The sequence below is a fragment of the Lissotriton vulgaris genome, unplaced genomic scaffold (assembly GCF_964263255.1).
Source record: "Lissotriton vulgaris unplaced genomic scaffold, aLisVul1.2 SCAFFOLD_1819, whole genome shotgun sequence".
Taxonomy (NCBI): domain Eukaryota; kingdom Metazoa; phylum Chordata; class Amphibia; order Caudata; family Salamandridae; genus Lissotriton; species Lissotriton vulgaris.
In genome coordinates, this window is record NW_028245548.1 from 175,923 (window position 1) to 192,707 (window position 16,785).

Consider the following 16,785-nt stretch of genomic DNA (forward strand, 5'->3'; position numbering starts at 1 on the left):
GTTTCCGGAACAGATAAGGCATACACCCGGCACGTAGGAATCACTGCCCCATCTATCAGATCTATCCTGCAATCATAAGGTCTATGAGGCGGCAGCTCCTCAGCTCGACTTTCACTAAACACGTCCCGGAACTCTTCATATTGTTTCGGAAGGTTCACCTCCTTCTCAGCGGCTGTAGCCACCATAAACTTCAAAGCCAACACCTCTACCGGTGAAGATACATAAGGTACTAGATGCTCTTTGCAATACCCTGAAGTAAAATGTACCGTGCGAGATTTCCAATCAATGGTGGGGTTGTGGAATGTAAACCATGGCATCCCTAGAATTATTTCATATTGAGGAGCCTCAATGATGTTCAGCTCCACCTTTTCCACATGCCTCCCCTCAGACACCTCAATAGACAACTCTACCTCAGCCGTTTTTTCCGTGATCAACCCTGATTTAATTGGTTGACCATCCACAGCCAAAACCTCCTCTGGGTTGCCTCTTGGTACTCTAGGAATCATTAAACGTGACACCAACCCATTGTCAACAAAATTTCCGGTAGCCCCAGAGTCCAGCATGACCATGACTTGATGTGCTTTGTTTTCACACTCCAAAGTCATGACCAGTACCAGATGGGATTCAGTTTCCCCTATGCCCGAAGAGGACAATGACGTAAGCTTCCAATCAGGGTTCTCCTCTTTGGTTGACAAAGGCACCGAACCCTCATCGCCCTCTCTGGCAGTATTTGAAACGGCCACTCTTTGATTCTTGCTCCATGTGTTCGAAGCTTTTGGTTTGGAAGGGCACTCTCTTACGTAGTGACCCTTCTTCCCATAATACATGCAGAGGCCTTTTACCCTCCTACTCTCTCTTTCTGTTTTGGACAGGGGGGGTCGGATAGCTCCTATCTCCATCGGCTCTATTCCTGCTTCTGCTGAACCCAAGGCTCTAGTAGGGAAACTCGCATTACGGTTATATCCCCTGTCCCATTTTCTTCGATCCCCGCTTCTCTCAGTCAACCTACCATCCAACCTCATGACCAGATTCACCATATCTATACATGTCGTGGGCTGAGGACCTACATGGGCCACTGCGTCCTTCAATTCCTCCCTCAAACCCTGATAAAACAGAGTCATTCTTTTGCCCTCAGGCCATTCAGTTTCGGCAACCAAACGAATAAACGTAGTTAAGTAAGTTATCAAATCACTCCTACCCTGCCGTAGGGACAATAACTCCTTATCCGCACTGAAATTGGTGGCCCTCCTGTCAAAGACCTTTTCAAATTCTTCTCTGAAAGCTGTCCAATTGGACAGCATAGCATCATCACGTTTTATTAGTGGTACAGCCCAATTTGCAGCATCTCCCACCAAATATGATATGGCAAACGCTACCCTGGAATGGTTATTGGGAAACGAGGCAGGTTTACAAGAAAAATGGAGCATTATTTGCGTCATAAAGGCCTGCGTTTTGCTAGGATCCCCCCCATATCTCTCAGGGGTGGCTAACGGGATAGGCGGGGGAACCGTAACCTGTATCTGCGCAGGACCCGTAGAAAAAGGGTTCTTGGACAATTGCTCTACCCTATCCTTAAGCAGAACAGCCTCTGCCTTTGACGCCGTCAATTCCTGCTGAACCACAACCAAGGCCCTCAACACATCATCCAAGGTGGCCATATGTACACCAAACCGACCCGGCAGTATGCAATTCGTGGGTTCGTGATTCTGTCAGACTCCACGCTGCCGAATCCGTTTGATACACATAGGACTCCACCTCCCGATCTCACCAACACGCCAGAAAGAACAACACGGCGTGTTCGAGTGATAGGGCGAGGGAAAAAACAGGAAACAGAACAAGGAAGGGACGGAAGGGGACTGCAGGGAAGGGACAGCTGGAAGACAAGAAAACAGTCACACAGGTTATTCGGATTCACCTTGAAACCCTATACACTTTATAGTCTTACTAAATAAGAGTGATGTTTCACCTTCTTGTAAAGAAGATTGCTCCTCCTCCTCCCTGTGTTGTTTTTTCTATTCAGAATGTTGATGTACTTCACCCTAGTCCCTGAGGAACACAATCACAGTTAATGACAAGCCCTTATACCAGAACTATCATATATGATACTGTAATCCGAGTAGACCTACCCTGCCTTGTAGTGAAAAGAATTCAAATCATAATCCAATAAATGACCCCAAGACACCTCTGTGAATTCCGCACAATACTCTTCTCCAGAAAGGTCTATTCACAACTATATACAGTTCCATCAAAGATCCAGGAAGGACACGGCGAGACGTAGCCTCCAACTACTGTCTCCCGCTCTCTAGTCACACTCTGTGTACTTTTCTTGTACCCACTCCAAACACGGTAAGGTGTAGGATCTCCCCCCACTACCTTCCGCTTTGGCACTTGCAGCGGTAATCACTAGTGACTATCTTCGTAACGGAAGTACGCTGATTCGAATGATCCGCAGTACTCCGTTCTCACCAAACAGTATTTAAATATCCTTCCCTTTCCACAGATTACAATCCAGGCGTCTTGTTTCCTTGACCCTGTATCCAGACAGCCTGTGCGCTTTAATCCTCAGCACACGCGTTAAACCTCACGCGTCGTTTTGGGGAATTACTCACGGCACTGTAGCAGCTTTACTCCTCAGCGCTTCCGCGTTGTCCAGGCTTCTCGCTCTCCCGCCTGTAACCACTAGCAACCTCGTCACTCCTGCGAGGAATCGTGTAGTCCATGCAGCGCTGACCTCGCGCTGCGGGGGAAATAATCAGGAAGCGCCGTCCTCACGCTACGGGGATATTAATAGACTTCAGTTCCCCAGCGCTTAGCTAATCCTAGCTAACGCGCTAAAGTCTAAACCAGAACCAAAATCCTCCTTTCAAGGATACCAAGCTCGCGCTCCTCACAGTCTCTCCCAACCTAGTTGAAAGACAAAATCACGAACACAGTGCAGAGGGGCCGCCCTGCTTATATAATGCCCCGCCTCCACACTAGAATTCTGGGAGATGTAGTTCCTATATTGGGTGGCGCAGCTTGACTATCCTGACATATTCCTGTAAATATTCCAAATGTCTATTTTGAGTTAATTTATTCTATTCTATTGAAATTTCTATGGAATAATAAGAAACCTTGTATGTCTTTACTTAAAGTTAAACGACCAAAACAGTTAGGTGGTGTCAATTTTGCTGATTTCCAAACCTATCATACTGTGTTCTTTCTTAAACAAGAGCATATGTCCATCCTATTTCCCTTACAATGAAACTTGAATACCTAAGGTCACCCAATACTCATTTTCTGGATGTATCTGCTAATCTAGCGGAAGTCCATAATCCCAGGGTTGAAGAAGTGCCTAAGCCTCCATAATTTAATTTTAGTTGTTTATATATTTGTTTTCTATAATAACACTATGTAATTTCCTTTCACTTTTCTTTTATTATGTAACACAGTATATCTTAAATATATGTGGTTACGTTGATATTAATATTACATGAATGTCATTTTCTTTCCCTTTTCCTTTCCCCACCTTTTTTCTTTCCCCTCCTTTCCCATTATCCTAATTCGATTATACAGTTCAGATTGTATTTCCTATTTCTGTACTTTATTCAGCTGTTTTATATTATATCAATAAAGTTCCATATTCTACAACAACAAAAAGTGACCTTTTCTACTCACGATGAATAGCAAATTGGACATCATGGGGTTGCCTGTTGTGAGAGGATTGCTTTTAGAATTAATGATAAATTGGAGGTATTTTCTGTGATTGGCGTGCTTTTCTTGCTCAGTGAAAGAAAGTAAAGGATGTGAGATGGGTGGATAGCCCGGTACATACTTGTCACTAATTGAGAGGCAAAATCACTGATTAGACCAGATTATGACATATCGTGCCACTATTATCACTGACAAGGGCAGTCAGAATTATCACTGGCATATGTTTTCCCCCTACATTAGGGATATTAGAAAATGAATAATTCCTTAATTATAAGGTAGTTGCCGTGTACATGCTTGAATGCATTGGTGGGCAACCCTGAGTGTTAAGATTCTAGCAGCATGGAGGGGCGTGGCCTGCAGTCAAAGAAGATGGCCGCACATTAGGAGAGCTTCTCTAGCAGAAGCACCAATTGCACCCTCCATCCGGCACCATCCGAGCACTTGAGCGGCACCTATCGTCTGCGGACATCGCAGGGACACTGTGACGACTTCTTGGCCCTGCAGAGCTGCACACAGCGGTTTTCTCTGGTTGCTGCTCCGGAGCCCGGGCTGTGAGTCAGGCCTTTAGAAAATGGCGCCCGCCACCGCAGTGTGCTGGCATTGATGCCTGGTGCCTGGTGGGGACCCGACGAGGCTGTTGGCGGGCGGAGGTTGACGGGCACTGTGCGGATCCTGAAAGGCTAAAGCCGTTGGGCGCTCCACCCCGCCTGAAAGCATGGCCCCGGCCCTGGTGACAGCGGGCTTGTGGACGCTGGGGACAGCCGGGCGGCCTGTCCCGATCCAGAAGGTGGAGAACAGTGTGGAAACGAGCAGCGTTGAGACGACTGAGGTCGGGAGTGCTGCGGCTGGCCCCGGGCAGAGAATTGAGCGGCAACAGTCACCCGTGCCTGGGGGCGCTTCAGGAAAGGCAGCGTGTACAGAGCTCTACTCCTGGGCACAACGACAGAGAAAGTAACACAGCGGCCGGTGTGCGGTCTGGTGGGCCTGGGGGTGGACGAGCCTGGAGAGCGCGGGGCGCTGCTGTGCGGCCCTAGTGGAGGCGGAGGAGTTGGGAGCAGGCCTGGCGCAGCACTGCAGATGGCAGCAGTGAGGCCCCGAGTGCAGCGCAAATTGATAACGGCCTGGTTGAAGCTGTACTGGCCTGCAGTAACAGAGGGAGGAGTGCTTTGGGCCGTGCGAAAAGACCAACATTGTTAGACCCCCAGCAGGGTAAAAGGAGTCAGCGGCCGGGGAAGTGTGGTGTCTGGTGCGCCCACGGACCCCGAAGTTTGGGAACAGAAGCCATTACAGACACTAGCTGGCATTCCATTGGATACTTGGCGGCTGATCCCTGGGACAAGTGGGGGTCTTTCTACTGCGCATTAGTGCTCCACCACAGCATCTCTGGGCCCGGTCTGTGCCGGGGCATCTGGGCAGGCGTCGGCCTGGGACGGTAAGCAAGCTGTTGGGACTAGAGACTCTGTGCGTGGAAATGGGGCGCCGTGCCCGGCGGGCACTGCATACAATTCAGGGGTGACGGCAACATCCAGGTGAGGGGCCAGAGGTTAGTTTGGAGGCGTGGAACAGCGGGCGGTATCTACGTCCGAGGTGGATCTCAAGATCATGGGCCACAACAGACCGCTGGCACATGGACAGGCTAACCACATAGACAAATATATGGTCACCATGGGGAGGCAGGAGGACCATCAAGGAAGAAGCCAGCGCAGCGAGGCGACGAATGATGGGCCTGACCCATCGCTAAAAGACATCATGCTGGCCATTATGGAAATGCGTGGCGCCATAAAGGAGATGAGGGGCACCATGGAGCCCAAGCTGGACTCGTTGACCGAGGAAGTCAATCTACTCCGAACGGACTTTGGGAAAATGTCAGATTAGGTTGCGGAGGCTGAAAGTGGCATTGGCAGTTTGCAGTCGAGGAGCAGGTAGCCATGCTAACGAAGAACCAGGCTGACATTGCCGCCCACCTGGAGGATCAGGAAGGCCGGGCGCAGCGCAATAATATCCGTATCGTATCGGACTGGTTTGTGGAGGATCTTATACTTAAGCACCTCAAGTCGAAATGCCTATCTATTTTCTTCACAGTGGAAAGAGCTCACTGTGCGCTGAGGGGTAGGCCCAAGCCTGGGGCCCCTCTGTGCACCATTATCGCCGTATCCTGAACTGCTGAGACCAGGATGCCATCCTGCAGGCGTCAAGAGTGTCGGGGGACTTGCATCTGGACGATGCGACGATTTGTTTTTTCCTGGACTTTGCGCTCAATGTACAGCGCCAACGTCGATCATTTGAAGGGGTCAAGAGGGCCCTCAGGGAGCAAGGAATAAAGTACATGATGCTATATCCTGCACGTCTCAAGATTCTGGATGGTGAAAAAGCTTTCTTTTTTGACTCACCGACTGAGGCAAGAAACTGGACTGAGGGCTGGCAGACCGTGTGCCGCCAGAACGGGTTGCGACGCTTCCCACACAGCCGTGCTGGTCAGGGGACCCAGACCAGCGACTGCCAATCTCGAGAGCCCCAGCAGATTGAGTAGACACCAATCAAGTGACTGTAGTGTTAATGTGGACATGGGGCAATGTGGTTAAGGACATAAGGGCGGTGGTGTGCCTTCTGGGTCCTGGTTTATTGCAGGTGGGAGGATGAGTGGCTCCGGGGCTGTAAACTCTTAATCAGTTGTAAGGTGTGGGCTCACATTGTGTTAATGGTTCACCATTTAAGGCCTTCGGCATTGGTGTTGGGGGGAGGGAGCTGGGAGGGTGGGGTCTGTATGGTGGATTTCTTCCATGGGGTGTGCACTCCACCACTTAAGTATGTCTTCTTCTGCGGATGCAGGTTTATGTTTCCTCATTCTGTTGGTATGGGGTTGATGGGGCGACAGGCACTCTGTGCATTCACGAGGTGGGTGGTTGGGGGCCCACTGAGCAGGGAGGCAGGGAGGGTGGTATGAGTTGGGGGGGAGGGGCAGGGTTTTGTGGAATTGTTTGTGTTTGGCTCATGGCGTCTCAAATTTGAAGGTACGTTGGTAAGCCTACAGCAGCAAACAGTGGCATGTGAGAGATCGGAAACAATCTGTGTTGTTGTACTTCAATGGGTGACCAGTAATGACTAAGGATTTGGTCATGGAACGTGAACGGTTTGGGCAATAAAATAAAGCGCACGTTGGTCATGCAGTATATAAAGCGCCATGCTCCGGACGTAGTTCTCCTACAGGAGACTCAATTGCGGGGTAATGCTTGCATGGGACTAGACCAGTTTGGCTACAAGTTGGTGGCCCATTCGAGGTTCACGTCTGGCTCCAGGGGGGTGGGGATTCTCATCCGTAAAGCCCTTCCATTCATTGTCACGGGCAAGTGGGAGGAAAAATCGGGTTGCTTGGTGGCGGTAGCGGCCAAATGGGAGGGTCGCACGCTAGTGTTTAGCTCCTGCTATATCCCACCCGGATTGCATTCCCTGACATATGTTAAACTTGGGACCCACCTGGCGAATCTTCCGTGGGTTACTCTGGGACTGGGAGGAGACACTAACGCGGTCATGGACACTGACCTGACCGCTCACGGGAGAGGCAGGGTAATAGGGGGGAAGCTGGCTTGCGAGGCTTTGCCGCAGCGATGGGCCTCAGTGACATATGGCGCGGGCATCACCCCACGCAAAGGCACTAAACGTTTTACTCTGCTCAACATGGGTCCTTTTCCAGAATAGATCACCTCTTGGCCAGGGTGGACCAACTGGGTGACTTTATGGACTCCTGCATTATTGCCCGGGAAATCTCAGATCATTCACCGGTGGGTGTCACTCTCAAAGTGGCGGTAACGGCAAGGGCGTCCTTCCAGCGGATAGACCCTTGGTGCCTTAAAAACGATTCTATAGTTGATCAGTTGTGGGAGTGCTCCCAACTATACTTTGCGGAGAACCAGGGCTCGGTTGACTCCCAGTTAACCTTGTGAGAAGCATTTAAGACAGTCTTGAGGGGCCAGGTCCAGGCGCTTATCGGCGCTCAAAAGAAGGAAGACGCACTCCAGATTGTGCAATTGGAGCGAGAAGTGGAGGCGCTGGAACGGGGGTGGGTGGGGCACAGAAATGAGCTAGCCCTCAAACAACGAGAACTTCGCTCATTGGCGAAGGGTGAGGCACACAAATATTCCCCTGCCGTGCAACATCGGATAGATGATGCTGGGGACAAAAGTATGAAGCTATTAGCATGGCTCGAGCGTAGGGACCGGGAGCGCTCCTGGGTCACTGAAGTGAGAAACGAGATGGGCTCCTTGGTTTCGGCGGCGATCGACATAGCGGAGGCCTTTGCGTCTTACTATGAGAAGGTGTACACCCCGGTGTGCACCAGATCAGAATCTGATTGTGAGGAGGTTCTATGGGATTTCGCCCTCCCCACGCTATCCCAGGAACAGACGAGCAGCCTGGAGGTGGACCTCACGGTACTGGAACTGGGTGAAGCCCTTAACGCACTTCAGGCCGGGAAAGCGCAGGGACCCAAGGGGCTCCCAGTTGAAATCTACAAGAGGCAAGCAAATGTCGTGACTGAACCCCTGAGGCAAATGTTCCTTGAAGCAAGTTGAGTGGGGAGATTCCCGCCTGACCAGCGGGAGGTCACGATTTTGGTCAACCATAAGGCTGGGAAACCGGCAGACCAATGTTCATCTTATCGACCCATTTCACTCCTCAACGTGGAGGCCAAGGTTTTGGCTAAGGCCTTGGCAACTCATCTGATCTCAGTCCTGCCTGATTTGATACACGTGGATCAGACAGGGTTCATGCCCCACAGGAGCACCCAGCATAACTTACAACGGCTTTATGGGGTGCTGTACATGACAGAGGATGTGGGCGATACCCAAACGGCGTTGATAGCGCTGGACGCCTCAATGGCTTTTGATAGCATCGAACAGCCTTACTTATTTATGGTCCTGCAACGTTTGAGCTTCGGGCCGGTCTTCTGCAGCTGGGTGCATCTGCTGTATGAGCAGCCTGTGGCGAGGGTGCGGATAAACTGAGTTATGTCCAAGGCAGGGGTGCTCTTTGTCCCCTCTCCTCTTCACCTTGGCGCTGGAGCCGCTGGCCCACTGGATTCGGAGAGACAGGTCTTTCTGGGGCCTGGCGCTTACAGATGAGTGGGAGGAGCGTATATCTTTATATGCCGACGATATTGTCCTTTACATGGCCAGACCCTACCACTCAGTGGCGCAGGCGCTTCATCTATTCAAACTATTTGGTAGTTACACCGGCTACAAGATTAATTGGGCTAAATCCTTGATTTATCCCCTCTCGGGTCCTCCGCCGTGGGTCCCGACGCTGTGTGAACCTTTCTTGTACTCGCAGAAGAATCGGAGGGACCTACCCTCGCATACAGGACTGGTGCTACAGTGCTGGAGGGAGGCCAACAAATTCCTGGGGTGGGCGGGCACTATTACGGGTAGGACCCCGCTTTGGTTTGGGGACCAGTTAACGGAGGTGAAAAGGTCAACCGGTTTTAAGGGCTGGAGGCTGATTGGGATGGACTATCTGGGGGATGTTTGGAAGGAGGCACCCTTAGGTCCTTCGACTACCTTACAAAAGAATATCAAATGCACAACTCCCAACACTACCACTACGTGTGTCTCACACATGCCCTACGCACCCATATCCACATAGGAACTTCGGTCCCAGAGTACTCGCCCATGGAGGACAGGCTCCTGCTTGACCCCATCTTAGAGAAGCCAACGGCCACTATCTATCGCAAACTCATAAATGATATGCCTGACCCCCTACTGTCTCTACGGGTGAGATGGGAAGAAGATATCAGCAGCCTAGAAGATGACGATTGGCAGGACGCCCTGCAGAGCCGCCGCAAAATCACGATACGAACTAGGTTCCGTCTTGCCCAATTAAAAATCTTGCACCGGGTGTATTACCTGCAAACTCACCTGTTCTCGTGGGGCAGGAGCCAGTCTCCCTTATGTGTGAGGGGTTGCCAAGATGACTGAACTTTCTTCCATATTCTCTGGGATTGTCCGAATGTGGTACCTTTTTGGATCAGAGTGGCCTGCACTATGGCAACTGTTGTGGGGTCGCCAGTCCCTGTGGAACCTTGGTGGCTTCTATTAATAATTAAAGGGCCGATGGATTGATCATGGTACGATGAGATCTGGTTGGCCTTGGCGGCCGGGGTGGCCAAAAGAAATATAGCCAGGGGTTGGGGCGCAAGAGGCCCCACAGTGGGACCAGTGGCAACGAGTTTTAGATTGGTGCCAGAGAGCGGAGGAAATGATTTACAAGGCCAGGGGTTGTATGAAGAGATGGAGAAGGATCTGGGGTCCCTGGTGGAAGTACCGAACAATGGGGGGGGGTGCGGGATGAGAGTGACATGGGTTGAGGTTTTAAGACACTGTATTGTATGCCTTGAATGTACAATGAATTACTATCATATTTCATGCCAATTGAACACTGCTATGTGTTCTTTGAGTCATCGAGCAAAGTTAATAATTTTTTTTTTTTTTAAAGATTCTAGCAGCATGCTTTGTTTTGTGATCACGCATATCAATATACTGGAATCTATAAATATATGGATATAACCCGTGGCATTGCACAGTGGAGAATTTAACCCACCTTCCTCTGTCTATCTGCATATGTTAAATAGTTAAATGTTCCCCCTCCCAAAATGTCTAAATATTCTGTCCCGGGCTGTCATATTGGAGTATTTGTCAACAATGGATATACATATTTGCCTCCATATTCAGGAGATATGGTTAATGTATATTGACGTTATATGTATTTATCTATATGTCGGTGTAATTATGGCATCTCTCATTCAAGTTTAATGGGCCTCAAGTCCTGTCACTTAACATTTTAGTTCCTCCCCTACCCGCATCTCTTCTCTACAGTGTATGCATAATTGAGTGTACTACATGTCCCCAGGTGACAGCTGATTTACACTCTTATAAACTCTTGAGATTTTTTGTAACACCTAAGCCGCCTCAATCACCTATTGCTGATGGTAAAATAACATGCCTTATTTCCTCTGTTTTTGCCCTCCCCTCCCCCTCCCACCAATCTATGATTTAGGGATTTCTCCAGTCGCTAGATTCTTCCTTTCTCAATATGCATTTCTTCTTTCACGTCATTGTGACAGTTGTCTAATTTTGACTGTTGGCCAAGTGTGGTTATAGGTACTAAGTCTGTATATTGAATACAGTGTTTGAATCTTATTTTGCTCGGCAAGGCTGTATGTTATCTATACGGTATACCGCTAAATAGAAACACTGTAGGGTTTAAACTGTATAAAGAATGGTTCACAGAACAACTGGAGCATACTCCGTGGGGGAGGGGGCGGTGGGGGGGGGGGGGGGCGGTGGGGGCGGTTTGCCCCATGCGGCACTATTTTGGGGCCGGCGGCCTTTGTAGTTTATTTGAGGACAGGGACACTCACTGACACTACTGTCAGTCAGTCTAGCTACGCCTCTGATTCCCTCTCTTTCTGTCTTGCTCCTCACTTACTGAAAACCGTGACTTGAAGAAACAGTTCACAACCTCTCTTTCCTTCTTTCATTTAGTTGCTTCCCTGTGAAATGATCCAAGAAAGAAAAACACACTTGCATGAAATGCCCTTTTTATGACATTTTTTTATTCCAAAGTGCAGCCTCACTTTACATACTTTGCAGTGAAGCGCTACTTTTGTTTGCTCGTCTTTCTTTGAACAGCATTGTTGTCCCCAGGTGGGGAAGTTCACCATTCCTGGATGTATTGCAATACCTGGTTGATGGGTGGATTGGAAAACAAAATGTGTACCATGGCTCTGTGTTTATGGATGTGGTATTTTTAAACCATACTGCTTACGTTTTGTAAGGATATAAGCAATGAACATTGAAACGGGTCCCTTCAGGGCCCTGTAGTGTCAAGTCCTTAACTTTTCAGGTAAAACCACTCGCTGATTTCTGAATAGTGAGTGAGAGATCGTTAAGGTAACCATGTTGTTTCGGCTTACATTTCAAATGCTTTACTTAATCTTTAATTCCCTATGAGTGTTTGCTTTTACTTTTTTTTTTTAGGCAGCATATTACTCTTATCAAGTGCATAATTTGAATTGAGCCACATCTAAGTGTTTATAGCGGGCGCAATTAGGCTGTAGCTGAAGGCAGTGCGAGTTTCTCTCAGTGGGGCACTATGGTGTTCAGTTGGGGAGACGATGTGGTACTGTGGCCAGAGCTGTCGAATTTGGAACTGGGGAACTGGGGAACTGGGTTCAGCCTTCATGACCAGTCCACCAGACCACTCTACTGAGGGAGCATATTCCCATGCTAGACCTTAGAAGGCCCCACTAGTCCTTAGAAGGCCTGATGTCTTAGCACAAGCAGGTGCACCCTAGCGTTGTCAATTGTAAGTTAACCGTGAAGGCCTGTCCACCACAATCCACACTGAAGTTCATCTCCAGTCTTGCGGGCAGGCCTACGAAGCAGCACACCCTAGAGCAACAGTGTTACAGTCACTGTGACTCTGTCACTGAGGTCACATAAACCTTGAGCAGGTTAGAGCGGTGCGAACAGTGTGACCGCACTGGGTACCTATTTCAGGTGGGTACGTAGTGTTTGCAAGTATATTATGGTTTAAAAAAAACGTGATGCCTCCTTCCTGGCCTCCAACAATTTTCAGCAACAATAAAAATGTCATGATAGCTTCGGTGATAAATGTTCTTCCTAGAGAGAGATCGGCGTTTTGTCTAGTGGAAGGGTTAACTCCTGGAAAAGTGGCACAGAGGGTTAATGTGCCTGCTGCAAAGAATGTGTACCATGCAGATCACAAAGTGCACATAATGTTAACTAGGTTAGTAGGATACTGCTTTTGTCAGAGAGATCCTTTTGTTACTTGCAGTTTATAAGTTAAAATCCTAACATAGAACGGTGAGCTATTAAATTATACTGCCTACTAGTAGGGTTTTCATGTGGCTTCTACAGCTTGTAGTCCTTTGTCTTATGTAACATTTCCTATACAGTGGTTTACACACGTATAAATTATTGTCTCTGTGTAGTGTGTGTGATGTAAAGTGCTCTGACACTGTACACTGGTATGAGTGGCGCTGTAAATCAAACTAAATGCATCTGAGAAAGTGTGTGGTTATGGAGACTTCAGCATGGTTGCTGGGCGGGCCGCAGGCGAGCCTGTGGGACTGCGGTCGCGCGCGCCGATCACAGGCAGGCTGACAGATATGTTTGGAGGTATTAGGAAGAATCACACGTATGGTTGGGCGAGTGACCCCGGGGTGCTGGGCGTGGCCCTATGCGTCTGCGAGTTCAGATGGTACTTAGCACTTGCTTGCACTGGTTGGTATTCCGGTGATAGATGTGAGAAATATTTGTGCCCGAGGTTTGACAGTGGGGTGAGATTCGAAATTCGAGTCCAGACTTGGCCTCGCACGGTCATGGGGCTGCGGATGCAATGGGTTCTATCTACGCCTCTAAGCATACTGTATACATGGGCCAACTTATGTGCATTCCATTTTGAAACGCTGAATAGTGAAATTAATAAATACTTCAAGAACAAAACATGTCAAACGGAACAAGTTTCTTCACTTCATACTTCCTTGGTTTCAAATAAGTTATTTGTTAATGAGCTCACGCGGTTGTTGCTCTCTCCTCCCGCTGCCTGGAGGTGTGTTTGCCTGTAACCTTTGAACCTTCGACCGGACCGTGTCGAACTGTCCCAAAAGCACTAGACTTCAAAAGCCAGTCGGGCAGTGAACGCTTCATACCTGCAGTGCGAAGCCACCGTTTAATAAACAGTGTTCGCTCGGTTGACTCGGTTGCGATTTTTTCGTCCAACGGAGAAATGGAGACGCTGTTGAATGTAAGGCAATGGATTGAAGACAACAAGCCATTCTTTCAACCACCCGTGTGCAATAAACTCATGTAAGTATTATTCAGCTTTTAGTTTTACTTTCTGTAGTGTAATGAGATATTACCCCCCAGCTAAAAAAATAATACCGCTTAAAGGAAATCGGAAGACGTGTCGAATGTATGCAACGACGGAGCAGCTTGAAATGTTTACAAAGCTCTCGCTTTAAATGCTACGTTTATCTACTTAAAAACAAACAATCTTACAGCCAGTGCTTCTTTTGAGCGGGTGGGTGCCGCGAGTGCCCAATGGCACTCATTTTTGGGGACCAGGACTGTTTTTTCCTCATCATATATTTACAGAAAGCCAGAGGGAAAAACACACAAACATGAAAGGAGGAGGGAAAGGCTGGGACACCGCCAAAGAGGAAGAAAGCAGAAACCTGCAAAAGTGTGAATCCAGTGCCTAATTTGAACCGGTGGGGGTCACTGGCACTTATTTTTGGGGACCTGAACTTATTTTCAGCATCACATAACTGCCAAGTTCACACAGGTCCACCATGCTTGATGCGCTGCTCTAGTTCCGTTTTTTTATATGAATTGTGGGACTTGTAGTCCTGTTCTGTAATGCAATAAACAAGACAAAGAAGTCAGGCATGGACCTTGAAAACCTAGCAGTGATGCATAATTACCGAGAGCAAGAATGAAAAACACACAGATCGGAAAGAAAAGGAAGAGAAAGACAGCAAAACCCTCACAAAAGGAGAAAGCAGAAACCTGCAAGAGCGTGATAAAGCAGCAGGGAATATTTGGTATTGGTCAACTATATTGGTTCAGCACCCATCTATGTAACATGCAAGTAGTATTTCTACGGGAAACATCCTTTACGACACAATTTTTACCACGCAGTACCTTTACAATGCAGGTTTTTCAACGCAAGTCATTACAACGACTTGCGCTGGGGGGCGCTCTAGGATAGGTAATAGTTTAATTTACTATCCAACACCTTCCCTACTATCCACGGGGACTGGAGTTGGAATAGTAAATTAAACTAGTCACTATCCAGCACCACCCAACGCAAGTCGTTGTAACGACTTGCGATGAAAAACCTGCGTTGTAAAGGCATGCGTGGTAAAAGCATGCATTGTAACAACGTACATCCATTTCTACACAGTTGAGCTCAGCCAAGAAACTGCTTTAAATGGTGTAACACAAGTTCACAATTTTCTATTTTACAAAACATCAATTAGATCAATTTATTCCATAACCCTTTATTCTTCATCTTTATAGTCAGTAAAAACACGTAGCCAACGTTTTTGGTTCTCTCAGACGTCTTCAGGGCTTTCAATGTAATTATTCCTTTCTGACTACATGGTGGCATATGTTAAGGATTCTCCTCCTATGGTTCGAAATGTTTGTGCCTCAAAGTTGAAGTATGACCAAATGGTAACCAGTCTATGATCCAAAAAGTATTGAGGTAACATTATTCTAGATATTTGAAATATATATTTCACTACAATTGGCGGTGTCCCATGATTCCGGAACTGAAGCTGTCAATTGTTCGGCGTACCGTTCTAGTGGTAATATGAAAACTAATTGATGTTCTGTAAAATAGATTACATTGATGGGTGCTGAACCAATATAGTTGATCGGTAGTTAAGGTTTGTTTAAACTTAGCAAGCTTAGAGGAGTTGAACTTCCAGTTCCGTTCACCAAACCCAATCCTAACTGTCCCCACTAATAGATAAGTGCAGTCCTGGTTTCCTCAATCCCTGTGGAGTTGAAATTGTTCCAATATTTGGTAATGGATTAAAGTGGATTGAGTTAGGTTAAAGATTACCTGCTTACTATTCAGTCAGGGCTTTAAGTAGGATGAATAAACTGAGGGGTCTCTCAAAGGGGTGTGACCGATGTAATTAAGGGTGTGGCTTAAAAGCACCTAAGCGGAAAATCTATGCTTAGCTTAGTGTGCCTCCCTAGCTCGTATTTTATTACTTCTATCATTACATCCATATATAGGATGGATAAGTAACATTTGTCTTACAACAAGCTAGTACTGTTGGCTTTGTCAATGGGTGTCAGTTGTATAACATGAATAGGCAGCAACCATGGATTCATAGTATTGCATATTGAAAAAGCTTCAGTTCTGAAATGGTGGGACTGTGAAAGAACTCTAACTAGTCTCTTTGAAGTTTGAAGTTTAAAGGCAGTGAAGGGTGGTAGTACTGCAGCGGAGTAAAGATTTCTTTTTTTTCATCCTGAGGGTGAGGGCAAACACAGAGAGACTATTAGGGACCCTTCCAGTGCCGAGCAGCGGCAAGACACGTCCCACTTAAAGCCCTGTATTCATTGCACCAATGTTAAATTTCACAGGCCGCACCTTCTGAGCAGAGCTTTGGCACTGGCACTTATTCTTTCACAAATGAAGGACTGAGTGATAAAGAGGTATGGACTGTCTAGCGGGCTATAAGTGAGGCATGAGGTGAGTTCAAGACTGTGCAGCCTTGGTATTCTGTACACTGACATTTATTAGCACCGGTCGTGGTCCAATGAGCAGAGCTCTGGACACCAGCACTTATCCTTTTACAAAGTAACCACTGCCCATTGTATTTAATTTACAAATGGAAATACACTCGTTGCAAGTTTATCATGCACTCACCAAAATAAATCTTGATAATTGACAAATGTGGGTTCAAATAAATGCTGACAGAAACGTCAGTAAAATAGGAACCATAAAACTGGAAAAATTCAGATGGGACTCATATGGTGGTCACTTATAAAAAATCAGGGCATTCTGTAAGTAGTATATTGTGTTAAATGTGTGCAGCGTTGTTGTAATTAGTTTAGAATGTGTTTATAAAATTCAGCTCCTCCATTAGAGAATATGCTGGTGCTACTGAGTGCTGGATGTTTACCAATAAGGTTGTCAAACGATCCACTTAATCAAGGATATAGTGCTCCACTCCTGGGGTAAGATTTCCACATTTGAACTATGTGTGTGCTTTAATATTAGATGTTCTATCTAAGAATTCATACATGTAAGCTATTGCAATTGAAACAATATAATTATGATGTGTTTTAGGGTATTTTTCTGGATTAGACCAGCTAGGCCTTGCCTTCATCTTTGTTGAAAGGGCTGCTGAATCATGACGTTCATTCTGTGTTGACATCTTCTTGCTCAACACAAAGTGCCACACGATGTCATCGTTTTTTTATATGACGTTTTGCTTTTGAAGAACATAGGGGATGAAGCCTTTTGCTACTTTCCAAGGCTCTTCCTGCT

General features: G+C 47.3%; 1 protein-coding gene across 1 annotated transcript in view; it reads left to right on the forward strand.

Moving 5' to 3' along the window:
* Positions 1-13,406: 13,406 nt before the first annotated feature.
* Positions 13,407-16,785, forward strand: part of LOC147666366 (3-hydroxyanthranilate 3,4-dioxygenase-like) — a 308,626-nt gene continuing 305,247 nt past the window's right edge. The window contains exon 1 of the mRNA XM_086949101.1: positions 13,407-13,577. Within this exon, the coding sequence (XP_086805227.1) occupies positions 13,498-13,577 (80 nt within the window). The 5' untranslated portion in view covers positions 13,407-13,497. The remainder of the gene's footprint in view (positions 13,578-16,785) is intronic.